At 44.6% G+C, this 12,114-nt stretch overlaps 1 protein-coding gene across 2 annotated transcripts in view; it reads left to right on the plus strand.

The window, feature by feature from the left end:
• The first annotated feature begins 3,152 nt into the window (after positions 1-3,152).
• Positions 3,153-12,114, plus strand: part of itpr2 (inositol 1,4,5-trisphosphate receptor, type 2) — a 108,546-nt gene continuing 99,584 nt past the window's right edge. For both annotated transcript variants that reach the window (XM_072695630.1, XM_072695631.1), the window contains exon 1: positions 3,153-3,614. In XM_072695630.1, the coding sequence (XP_072551731.1) occupies positions 3,523-3,614 (92 nt within the window). In that variant the 5' untranslated portion in view covers positions 3,153-3,522. The remainder of the gene's footprint in view (positions 3,615-12,114) is intronic.

The raw sequence follows: 12,114 nt of genomic DNA on the forward strand, positions 1-12,114 counted from the left end.
CCCTTCGGACATAGCAAAGGGTTCAAGCTGAGGAATAAAGGCGTGATCAGGTGCAGTCTGTGCCATCCGGAAACCACGTGGTTCTGCTGCTGTTTTCTGGCTGGGCAGTAGATGGCAGTGTGCGCATGTGTTTTGGACGATGCTGAACTTATGGGGAAATGAAAGTGACACTTTAAAGGGCACTGATCCTACATTACATTGTATTGTACTGTATTTACGAGTTTCCTGTTTACAAAGCGCGATATAGACTGTAACGTTAGTCAACTGCTGTAATCAGCGTAGATTTCGGGCTGTTTATGAACCCTTATTGACTCTATAATAAAATACAGTGTCAGAGTTGGGTCTGTTTGTTTATTTTTTTTTCCTATGATTTTTGGCAAAGGGTTGTGATCCCCTCGGAATATTAAAGATTTTCAGTCCATCTCCACTGCGGTTCTTCCCAGGTTCCTTCATGCTTTCCAGCGTGAAGCCTGCTGAGTGCTGCCCCCTGGCTGCGCGCGCATGTCTGAGATGACGTTGCACACAAACTGGTCCACTGCATTTTTCTGTTTCTCACTTTTAACAGGTGTGAAATATATGTGGGTGGTATATATTGTTTTATATTATTATTATTTCCTGTAATCTATTAATCACTCAGAATTAAACATGCTGTTGTTTGTTACTGTGCCTTTAAGACTCAAATATGCAAATTACTTCAGGTCTGATTGGCTGCTCTAATTGTGGTTTGTTTACAAAGCAGTCCAAGCTGAAACACTAGGACACTGAAACACTGAAATCCACCAGGAACAGGTGATGTGTTGGTCTTAGTGACAGGTTTTCTATGAAACAGTACGGACTGAGATTGATGGATGGATGACTTTATTAGTCCCAGACAGAAAGTCACACAAACAGCACAAAAATAGTAAAAAAAAACAAAAACAAACAAAAAAAAAACAACAAAAACACACACACCCCTAACATTATAATATAACACAATAAATATAGTTACAAACATGCAAAATATAAGGATTAAATAAAAAAAATTAAAAACAATTAGCTTAGTCCCCTAGCTAATGTTCACATAGCCCCTTAAGAGCCTAAACGCTGTCTAGTATCAGTGTGTTTGCTGGTTATTGGCTTACTAATCAGTTACAGGGTCACTGTGATTTTTACAGCAGTGCTGTGGTAAATCTACTTGGTTACTTGATTTGCTGTAAAAGCCGATGCTGTTTATTTGCTCAGGGTGGGCAAACAGAGGAGTTCCCTTTAGGCCTGCCCCACTTGAGGCCTATCTAAGGGCCTGTCCCCAAAGAATGAATGAATAGTTTATAGAACAGATGAAGGATGAAATAAACAAAACCTGTAGAAAATCAGAGCAGCTGTTTATCCCTGAAAAAGAGCGGCAATAAATACGGCAAGTGGCATTAATATAAATTTTATTTAATTAATCAGCGAAGAGGCTGTTTGATCACTGAGCGTCCTACTACAAAGGATGTCCACTCCTTTTAGGAAAACACTTTCCATGACATTTCCAGGGCATTTTCCACTACTTACATACATGACGCTACACATACAATTAGTGTATTAAAAGCCTCTCAGTAGCCTAGAACTTGGTCTTGCAGACAGGGACCGAATGTACTATTCAGCACTTCATGCAAATCCGTAATACCCAAATCTCTCTGTAAATCCTTTAGTGTTTCCCAAACGTCAGGCTCATTGATTTCAGAGCCCTGAAGCTCAGAGATAGGACAAGCTAGCAGGCTATTATTATGGTAGAGAGTTCAATAACAGCCACACAGATAGGACGTCAAGTTGCGAGCTTTATAGTACATCACAAACACAGTGAAAGCTAGCCTTCATTGTTAATAAACCAATGACTGCTACACTAAATGGACAAAAGTATTTGGACATATGCTCATTCACACTCTCTTTCAAAATCTAGGGTATTAATAATAATAATAATAATAGGGGCAGTGGTGGCTCAGCGGTTAGAGCGCCGGGCCATCGATAACAGGGTTGTGGGTTCCATTCCCGGGCTCGGCAAGCTGCCACTGTTGGGCCCTTCAGCAAGGCCCTTACCCTCTCTGCTCCCCGGGCGCTGGAGTTGGCTGCCCACCGCTCTGGGTGTGTGTGTACTCACTGCCCCTAGCTCACTAGTGTGTGTGTGAGTGTGTGTGTGTTCACTACCACAGATGGGTTAAATGCGGAGGACACATTTCACTGAACAGTGACAAATATGTGCACCTTTATTAATAATAATAATAATAATAATAATAATAATAAAGAGGTTATCCTGCTTTTATTGGAGTAACTTTGAGTTTCTACTGACCAGGGAAGAAGGCTTTCTACTACAGTTTGGAGAAGCATTGCTGTGAGGAATTGATTGCATCAAGTGACAAGAGCATTGGGGAAGTCAGGGGCAGTGGTGGCTCACTGTTGGGCCCTTGAGCAAGGCCCTTTACCCTCTCTGCTCCCCGGGCGCTGGAGTTGGCTGCCCACCACTCTGGGTGTGTGTGTACTCACTGCCCCTAGCTCACTAGTGTGTGTGTGTGTGTGTGTGTGTGTGTTCACTACCACAGATGGGTTAAATGCAGAGGACACATTTTGCTGTGCAGTGACAACTACGTGCACCTTTACCTTTAGGATGTTGGATGATCACCACCCCCAACTCCCAACTCCCAACAGTATCAGATGGAGCACCAAACAATGCAGGGGGGCTTTACACGCTTCTAGCCCACGCCTGGTATTGCCTGGTATTGCCTGGTATACTTCTCTACAGAGACCAGACAACATTGCAGTCAGCAGTGTGTGCCCCTTAAAGTAGCTAAACACATTCATTAGAAGAAGGGGTGTCCACAAACATTTGGATATGACATAAGACATGTTTGCTGGAGGCCATCTGTCCACAAGCCAGAGCAGCACTAGCCCAGCTACAGCCCCCGTGGCTCTGCCTCACATTCCAGGACTGGGGGAAACACATTTCCAGGGAAGTCTGGTGTTAGTGGACAACTGCTTGCCTAATTGTTGTGGCTCAGCTGTCTCCTGCACCCTCTACCGAAGTTCAGACTTGACTCGCATACCGCAGCAGCAGCGGACTGCCTCATCACTTCCTACATTTCACGGCAGAGGCTGTTCAGCCCTGAGAGGCAGAGTCTCCTCCCCCATAGTGCTGCCGCTGCTGCCGCCGCTGAACTGGGGAGAAAACAGCTCCGTGTGTCTCACAGGAAGAACTTTGAAACATGCTGAAAAGCGCCAGCTGAGGAACCGCCACTGAACACCAACTATAGAGCAGAGCTGTAGAGCTGCAGAGCTGCAGAGCTTCCAGCTGGGCTGATCTGCCGAGAAAGACACACACACACACACACACACACAGAGAGAGAGAGACCATGTTTTCCTGTCTGACAGCACACGTCCACCTTCTGCCAAATGGACTGAGCCTTTGACTCGACCGGGGGACAGAGTTTCAGCGAGCTGGGAGTGCTGCTGCGTGTTGGCTCTCCTGCAGGACTTGCCTCTTCTAGGTTCTCCTGAACTTCTGGAAGCATGTCAGAACACAGGTCTAGTTTCCTTCACATTGGGGACATCGTGTCTCTGTACGCGGAGGGCACGGTCAATGGATTTATCAGCACACTGGGGTATGTTCTCACTTTCAATGGCTTTCTAACACGACGTGAGATGTCCAGACTTCTTTTCAGACGTGTCTAGAGTCGTTTCAGAGGAGCCGCAGTCAGTCTGTAGCATCTGGTTTCGCCTGGAAGAAGGAAGTGGGCCTGAGGCGCGACTGAGCTGACCGAGCTGACTGAGCACTGAACGCCATTCAAATCACATAACAGGGATGCAAAGCAAAAGAAACCTGCCTATTTGTTTACACACATTGCTCTAAGAATCACTTTATGACCTTTCAGATGTGTCTGGTGGTGTGAAGCCGCTTGTGGTCTACTCACCTCCTCAGCTGCTCTAGCAGCTTCTAACAGTGTGCTGAAGACCTGCTGGAAACTCCATTCTGGTTCCTGTAGGGCTGCACAGTGTCACCAGCCCACCAGCACTAGACTGGACAGGTCCCCAGGTCACCTTCCTCCAACCCACATCTAACACACCCATTCAGTCAGTCAATCAAGGACAGCTGAAGGCAGCAATTGGTTGAACCAGATGAGGTGTAGACTGATGGAAGGTACCATGCTCTGGGAACTGAAGGAGTGGAAGGGTTGGGAACCACAGCACAGGTCCATAGCGAGGGTTTTCTTAACCAGTGTTAAATCTGAAGAACCCACCGGCCAATCTATTGCCCCAACGCATGGTCCAACCAAGTCATCCACTAATAATCAAGCCCTTCATTTGAGTTAAATCAGTGGAGTCAGGGCAGTGGGTCTCCAGAGCTGCTCAGTGGGGGCTGGCTAGGAGTCTAGCCTCAGCCTGATCTAACACACCTGATCCAGGTAGTTAAGGTCTTCAGAGGCATCTGAATAATACTGCCAGATGTGGTGGATCTCAACTGTCCAGGGCCGCAGTGGTCACCATCCCTGCTCCTAGAGGTCCCTAACCCTTAACCCTAACTAATGTTTGCCTTCGGAAGGCCTTGGCTAAATCTCAGTTTGCTTCCTGCTCCCTATATAGTGCAGATATTACGAAACTATGGCTTGTACACCCAGATCTCTGAGCTTCTTGAGGGCTCGACAGCCCTTGTTTAGGTTAATAGGGTGTGGTAAGTTTGTGGTAAACGTTGAAACCTATGAAATTTGGAGTCATGTATGGGTCGTCTCCAGCTGAGTGTGTTCACACTGAAGCGATTGGGCACATTTAGGCATGTATTCCAGTCTGTGCTGAACGTTCAAATCCTGTGTTCCTGTGCCGTGCCATGACTCATACTTCAAATGAGACGCTACAGTTTTGGAGTTTGCAGGTTGCAGCATGACTGCACCAGTTGCGTCGGCTGCTTTGTGGCTGCAGAATTAAGCAGTTTGGCGTTTCCTGCTGACTGACTAATGTGGATGGTCGAATGCTGGCTGTTGAGTGAGTGAACCTAGAGCAGACCCTGAAAAAGGCCTAGATTTGGAGATGTGGAAGACGTTCATGCTGTTCATCAGTCACAGTCACTCCCGTAAGATTGTGCTCCTAGATCATACAGTGGCTGTGTGTACTGTGAGCCAGCCTCAGTGTGTCGCTGCACTGATATCAGATTGAGATTAAGACTTCCACAGAATTTACGGAAAAGTATTTGCAGTGCTGAGGATTCCTGTCTCGCCTGGTGGGAATCATGACCTATCCTTCAAGATGTTTATCGTGCTTGCTGTAGTATTGTGTCTCAGGACTACAGATATAACCAGATCATTCCTCACTGCATGTAGAGCATAATCTCGATGTCAGGCAAAAACCTTGTATCTCCATTTTTGAGACATAATGTGACTCCACATTTTGTCCAAATTTCCTGACAAATGGGCCAATAAAAATAATTCCAATTTACATTGGCTTCCATTGAAAGTTAAGGTTTTTCCTTCTCCTGTAAAGTGGTTAGAGCTTAGAACTGACCCAAACCCGACCCTGTGCTTGTAAGCTTGCGCCTGTGCATGTTCTGTCAGAGCCAGACCCGACCCACCCCATAAACGTTTTTGTCATTATGAGCCAGAGCCTGATTTAAACCTGACATTTTTAGTAGGTAGAGCACTAAAACTGACTACAATTCAAAAACAACCTAAGATCAAAAATAAATTGGGAACGAGGCAACGTTTAGCTGGCTGAAGGATTCCAGGGCAGGTTGACGCTGGGCCCGTCCTGCTGGCTACACACAGCGCTGCAGGTCAAGTGTAATTCGGATAGTGGAGGGGCTCACGTGTGTAGCTTTGTGCAGCTTTATTATGAGCACAGTGTGATTTCTTACTTTGCTATGTTGTGATTATCACGTCATAGCTTTATATAAAACAAAAAATAGTATGCCCACTTCACAGACCATTTTCTTGAGCCTGACCCAACAGGGTCCGTGGAGAGTGGTGGGAAATCTTGGCCCGAGTTTGCATCGGGTCAGACTCGAGCTCGGGCAGAAAATCTAAACTCTAATGGTGGCTATTTTGGATATTTTGGACAGCGACGACATCAAGCTGTGTGTTTTAGGGGGCTTACACACCTACCCTGTTTGGTCCAGACTTTGCAAGTCCAGTTAACAGCCAATGAAAAAGTTTTAATGTCATTTTTTATTTCATTTTAAATTCCACCTTAAATGATGCAGCAGCCACATTTTGGCACTAGTGCACGTTCTTTACTGCTGCACCATTTAAGGTGGAACTTGTGCTGCTCACCTCCAACTCCCTCTGCAGTGTGTTCAGACCGTGCTGACTCCATTCCCACCCAAAGGCCTTTTTCACCTTTCTTTCGTTTTGGGTCAGCGGCGCAAATGGTGGCATGAATCTGTGTCTCCTAGGAAACACGGGTTTAGTGTGTGTTTAACGTTTTTACCCAGTCTTACTATAATTTGTTACAACTTTAAAAGTTGCATAGTTGTGGTACCTAGGGCTTAATGGGAGCTCAGGAGAAAGAAATGCCAGTTCTCACATAATGCTGCTTTAAATTGTGTCTATATTTCATGATAAAGGACTAATAGAAATGCTTCTTACATTGACTTTTTTTTGGAGAACATCTCAATAGGGTCTCCTTAAAGGGCGTTTTCACACCTAAAGGTCGGGATCTAAGATCTAAAGTTCATGTCTTTGTCACTATGTGTACATGTCGTCCGGTTTGTTTTGGTTGCACACTGCAGTTTAACGAGTGCACTAAAGGACGTGGCTATCTCTCATACCTGACATTGGTTGGTTTGTAGAAGGACGTGCTGTTAACTCAGTGAGTTGCCTTTTTTCTAGCATTGTGCCAAATTCTGCCAGGTCCAAACCCTCCAAAAAAGTGTTTTCACACTGCAAACGAACCAAAAATGGTTCAGCTGATCCAGATCGAGACCACCTCGTTTGGTTGGACCAAATTTTGGTCCTTTGGTTCGGACGGTGGTTCGCAGGACCTTTCACACCTTCTATTTTGGTTAGCAAAATGACTTTTGGTTTTGCAAAAGTCAGCAAAGTCTGTTCAGATTGAGTCTCTGCCCAGTATACACTACTAGATCATGCTCAGTCAAAAATTTCTGACAATTGATATGTACTGACTGGTCTGAAACACGATCAGGAGGCCAAAAAATGAGGGTCTGCGCCCCCACACACTACTGTTATCACTGACGAACCAACCAGCCAGCCAGACTGATGTTAACCACACCCCCTCTGAAGATTTTTAACAGACTAAGGTCTGACACTCTCTTACGTCTGAACACAATGTGTCATTACTCACAGATGACTTTGCAAAGGCTGCGAAACTTGCAGAGTCACTATTTGCAACAGTGCAGCTAGATTCCTTTTGAGATTGTTTCCCATCATGCTCCTAGCGGAAATGTACAAGAAGAGTAACTGTTTAACAATGGAGCTGAAACAGGAGCAGCTGTTGGCCACAGCTGCACTTGTGTGAGCAGTAGTTTTTTCGGACCCCCAAACCCCCCTGCCCCCAATAAAAAAAAAAGACGCCACAGAATGATGTGGACGCGACCCTGGTGTTAAACGAATGGGGACAGCAAGGTGCTTCCTGTTTGGTGCTGGAGAGAGCTCAGCTATTGGATATTTAGAATATTCACGATACAGTTTGCATGAGTCAAGTCTAAAAACTAAAACACTAAAGGACTAAAGCATGGTTGATTTTATCGGAACATCAAGACGTGAGTGAAGACTAGTGAAGGCTATCCTGACCACCTGACCACTGATCGAGATGACGAGATCGCATTTCAGAACATTAGCAAGTGATTTAATTTTGGCATTGGAAATTTGTCTGCACCAGTGAAATTGCTAGAAAGGTATGAGGCCATTGGTATATGACCAGCATGAGAATCAGGGCTAAATCCGGGGTACAATTTGCATAGTGTAACCCTGGCTTTACAGTCTGGAGAGAATGGTGAAAAGAAATAAACGTGGACTGAGGCGAAGGAGTAGTATTTTAAAGGATCTTACACTGACTTAGCATAATGAGCATTACACATTTCTCGCTAGCTATGTCCTGCTCGCTTCACCAAAGTTACATAGTACTTAGTTTTTGGTGTGTTGGACCTGGAGTAGCAGTAAAGTTAAGAGAGCCATTCTTCCTGTAAGCAACACAATGATTTTAAAGCTGTTATTTGAAGGTAAAAATACTGCATAGCGTTGCTTTAAAAGACAACTGCCAGATTCAAGTTATGTAAAAGTGAAAAACATAACTTAATATGTTGTTATGATAATGCTGGAATTGTAGCTTTGGGAAACACTCATCCACTCTTACCCTGATAAGGTCTGTCTCCTTTCTGCACCATGGTTAAGTAAATGGAGCTGTAATGAGCGTGTTTGTAAACCACAGCCAGGCCTTATTTAGTTCATATTTAACCTGTTCTGCTGGGTCATGTCCCGTGAAGTACAGCCCTAATGGGTTTCAAAGCTCCACTGCTTAAAGTGTGAGTGGAGACTGTTAGTCATTTATGAGCGTATTAGCACTTTTCCTGTTTCCCTAACCAGCACTCTATTACAGAGCCTATTACCATCTTTTGTTTCTGCTTAAGATGCTAGCTCAGATAGAGAGGAAGAGGAGGAAGTTTTTGAGCTTTGCCAAATCAAACAATAGAGTGATCTTTCTGTACCAGCAGGACCAGTTATTCCATTATGGATTAATATATGGATCTCTTTGTGTGTTGATGTGGCCTGTTTAATATTTGAGGAAGTGCTGTGGGTAGAGTTGCTTACGCGGCGCATTGGAGGCCTGCGTTGGCTAGCGTTGCGTCAAATTCTGGGGGTGGGGAACAGTTGGCCATCCTGCCCACCTAAAGAGAGAGTGAGGTCGGTTATTAACTCTTGGACTTCCGGCCACGGTTGGCTGAACCATTGTCCACCAGTGAACCTACACCTGCCGTCTTGGTGTTCCTATAGAATATTTACATATTTACACAGCGTATGGACATTTGAGCTTTTTTTGAACAATATTGATAGATGGAGCTTATATAACTGACCAAATAAAAAAAAAAAGGAAGAAATTACTTTTAAACATAAGTTAAATGTGTACATTTTTGGGAGGTAAAAGGTTAGGACATCCTGTGCCCTAATAGCTGATGTTTTCCCTCTTGGCTAAAATAATAACCAACATCGACTGGGAAAAAGTTTTTTCTACTTCTCCCTGCAGAATTCATTCAGCTGTGTGATGTTTGAGGATTTGACTTGGGGGATGTCTTTTGTTTGAGCTATTCCTCATGGATTTACTGGAATGTTTTGGGTCATTGTCATGTTGCATGATCCAACTCTGCAGTGCTTTAATTTTTGGACAGATGGTCTCACATGTTCCTCATGCACCCTCTGATACAGTGAAGAATTCAGAGTTCTTAGTGGATGCTATGATGGAGAGATTACCAGGCTCTGCTGCAGCAAAGCAGCCCCAAATGCTGGAATGTTTTGGGTAGTTGTTATGTTGCAATTCTTTCAGCTGTGTGTGATGTGTGATGAGGGCTTTGACTTGGCTATTCCAGGAATTTCATCTTTCTTTTGAGCCATTGCACATTGTTCCGGAGGTCCTGGTTATTATTGGGCTCTTCTCTGGAAAACATTAGCTTGTTGGAGCTCCCCATGGCAATAACACTCACTTTACCAATCAAGAGCAATCCAAACTAAATGGTTTAAATAAAACCGGCTCCTCCAAAATCCTCTCTAACCATGGTCTAGTCATCTGGTCTAGTCAAATTTAACTCATGCCAAAAGTATTGGATGGAGCACCACCATCATTCCAAAGAACACAGTTCCACTGCTCCAGAGCTCAATGCTGGGGGGCTTCATACCCCTCTAGCCCATGCCTGCCATTAGGTTCATGTTTATCTGCTCCAGCTATTCTATTTGCAGTACTTCTCTACAGGGACTAGACAAGCCGTGTGAGTATGTGCATTTGCACATCTCTGTCAGCAGCAACGTATTTCAGTAGCTGAATGCATTCATTAGAAGGGATGTCCACAAACATTTAGACACACTTGTAATGTATAATGTGTCCCAACTGAAACAAATCACTGCCCCTCTGGAGTACTGAGGACTGCGGGTGAATAGCCTTCGCTTGTAGGTCAATAGTAGGCTGGTGATGACTGAGCACTTCAGGATAAGCTGTGTGTGTGTAGGCAAATATCAGTCAAGGGCATGAGATTGTGTTGAGCTAAAGCAAGGAAAAAACCCTGCTCTGTGTTAGGCTATGAGGAGTTTATTGTAGACTGGTAAATAAAGGGAGCTCATGCACAAGTTCAGGCTCCTCAAGAGATTTGAGCTGTCAGATAATTTCTTTTAACTAAAAACCCAAACTCTCAGACCTTAATTAGCTTGTGAGGGCTATGTATTGTTCATGGTCATCATTAGGAAAGGCCAGATGATGCAAATTTTAAAGCTTTATGAATACTCTGACTCCTCCAACCTCGTCCCAGCAATCAGCAGCCATGCGCTCCTTTGAGCAGCTGCCTAGTACTCTTTAAATTACAGTAATTGATGCCCACAAAGCAGGAGAGGGCAATGCGAAGAGAGTGAAGTGTTTGCAGGTCGCCGTTTCCTCAGTTCGTAATGAGATTAAGGAATGGCAGTTAACAGGAAAAGGTCAACTTGAGGTCTAGAAGACCATGGAAATTTTAAAACAGAACTGCTGATAAGGTTGCTAGAAAGACCAATAAAACCACATATTTGACCTTTAGAAAGATTTCGCAGAACTGTGGAGGGGTGGCGCACTGTTCGACTGTGCAGCGACATCTGCACAAATATGACCCTCTTATGAGTCCTATTAACCCACCCGTTCATAGCTCCCCCTAGCACTAGCGCTGCTCCTGACACTAGGAGGGTAAGGACTTAACACATGTCTCCTCAGATACATTTGAGGTCATCCACCACCATTTTTTGAATTGCTGCCGAAGCAGCATTGCCAGGCAGCCAACACGCTCTGAGGAAAGTGCCGCATCCCCAGCACCACGGCACCAGCTGCCTGTGCGCCCAGTGAGGAAAGAGAGCATCTACCCACCTGGGATAAAAAAAATAAAAAAGCCAATTGTGCTCTCTCTGACTCCGGCCCCTGATGGCAAAGCGGCATGGCTGGGGATTCGAACTTCCAACCCCTGGACTATAGCGTCAGCGCATCAGACCGCTGAGACCCACTGGGCCGGATTAAAATTATTAGACATATGTCATCTTTTGGAAATTGGGTCACCTTATTTATTTTTGACTGGAGTGCCCAAACGTATGCAAGCCACAGTATGACTGTTGAATTTGTTTTGACCTCTCCAGTCTTGTTTTTGTGTTGTGGTGTCTTCCTGTTGCTGGTGGTGGGAGTCACATGGTACTTTAAAGAGAGTGCGTTACCCCAACCAGACCGCTAATGGTAACAGGTGCGCAGGCGATGAGTCAATTTCTCTGAAATGCAGATGTCATTTGTTTTTGCTTATAGTGAAGTTCAGTCAAAAGCAGTGACAATCTTCACAGATCATGCTCTGTGGTCACTGTTGACCAGTGTGCAGAAACCATGCACTGAAACTGTTGCGTCTTGGTCACTTTGGCGATTTTCGGTGGCTTATTCCCCTCTCTTGTGCTCGTAGTAGGGCAGGAAGTAAATGGTTTTGTCTAGTGCAGGAGTAACATGAGTTAAACCTTCATTAATATGAAATGAATTCATCATAAATTCATGACAACAGTCACAATTTTTAGAATGACATTTGGAGAGGAAGTGGGTTTACACTGTTGGTAGAACATGGTAGAAGTCACATGGTAGATCACATGGTAGAAGAATGCCTGCTCTGCACCCAGTATTACATTTAAGCCTTTTTTAGCCTGTTTAAATATACAAACATGTGATCTGCATTTTGACAGTATTAAGAGATGGGGGATAAATTAACTATAACTAAACACTGACTGACTGACTGACTGACTGACTGAAAGACAGATCGACAGACCTGCTTGTTTGGCCTGAAAAGATGTTGACAGTACTGACAGTCTGGGGACTCAAGCTAACAGGTATCTGTGCTGCCAAGAGGAGATGTAATCTTAGGTAAGCTGAGGTTAGTTCTCCTTGCTTAAAATATTATCGTAAAGG

Source organism: Salminus brasiliensis, chromosome 13 (assembly GCF_030463535.1).
Source record: "Salminus brasiliensis chromosome 13, fSalBra1.hap2, whole genome shotgun sequence".
NCBI classification, from domain to species: Eukaryota; Metazoa; Chordata; class Actinopteri; order Characiformes; family Bryconidae; genus Salminus; species Salminus brasiliensis.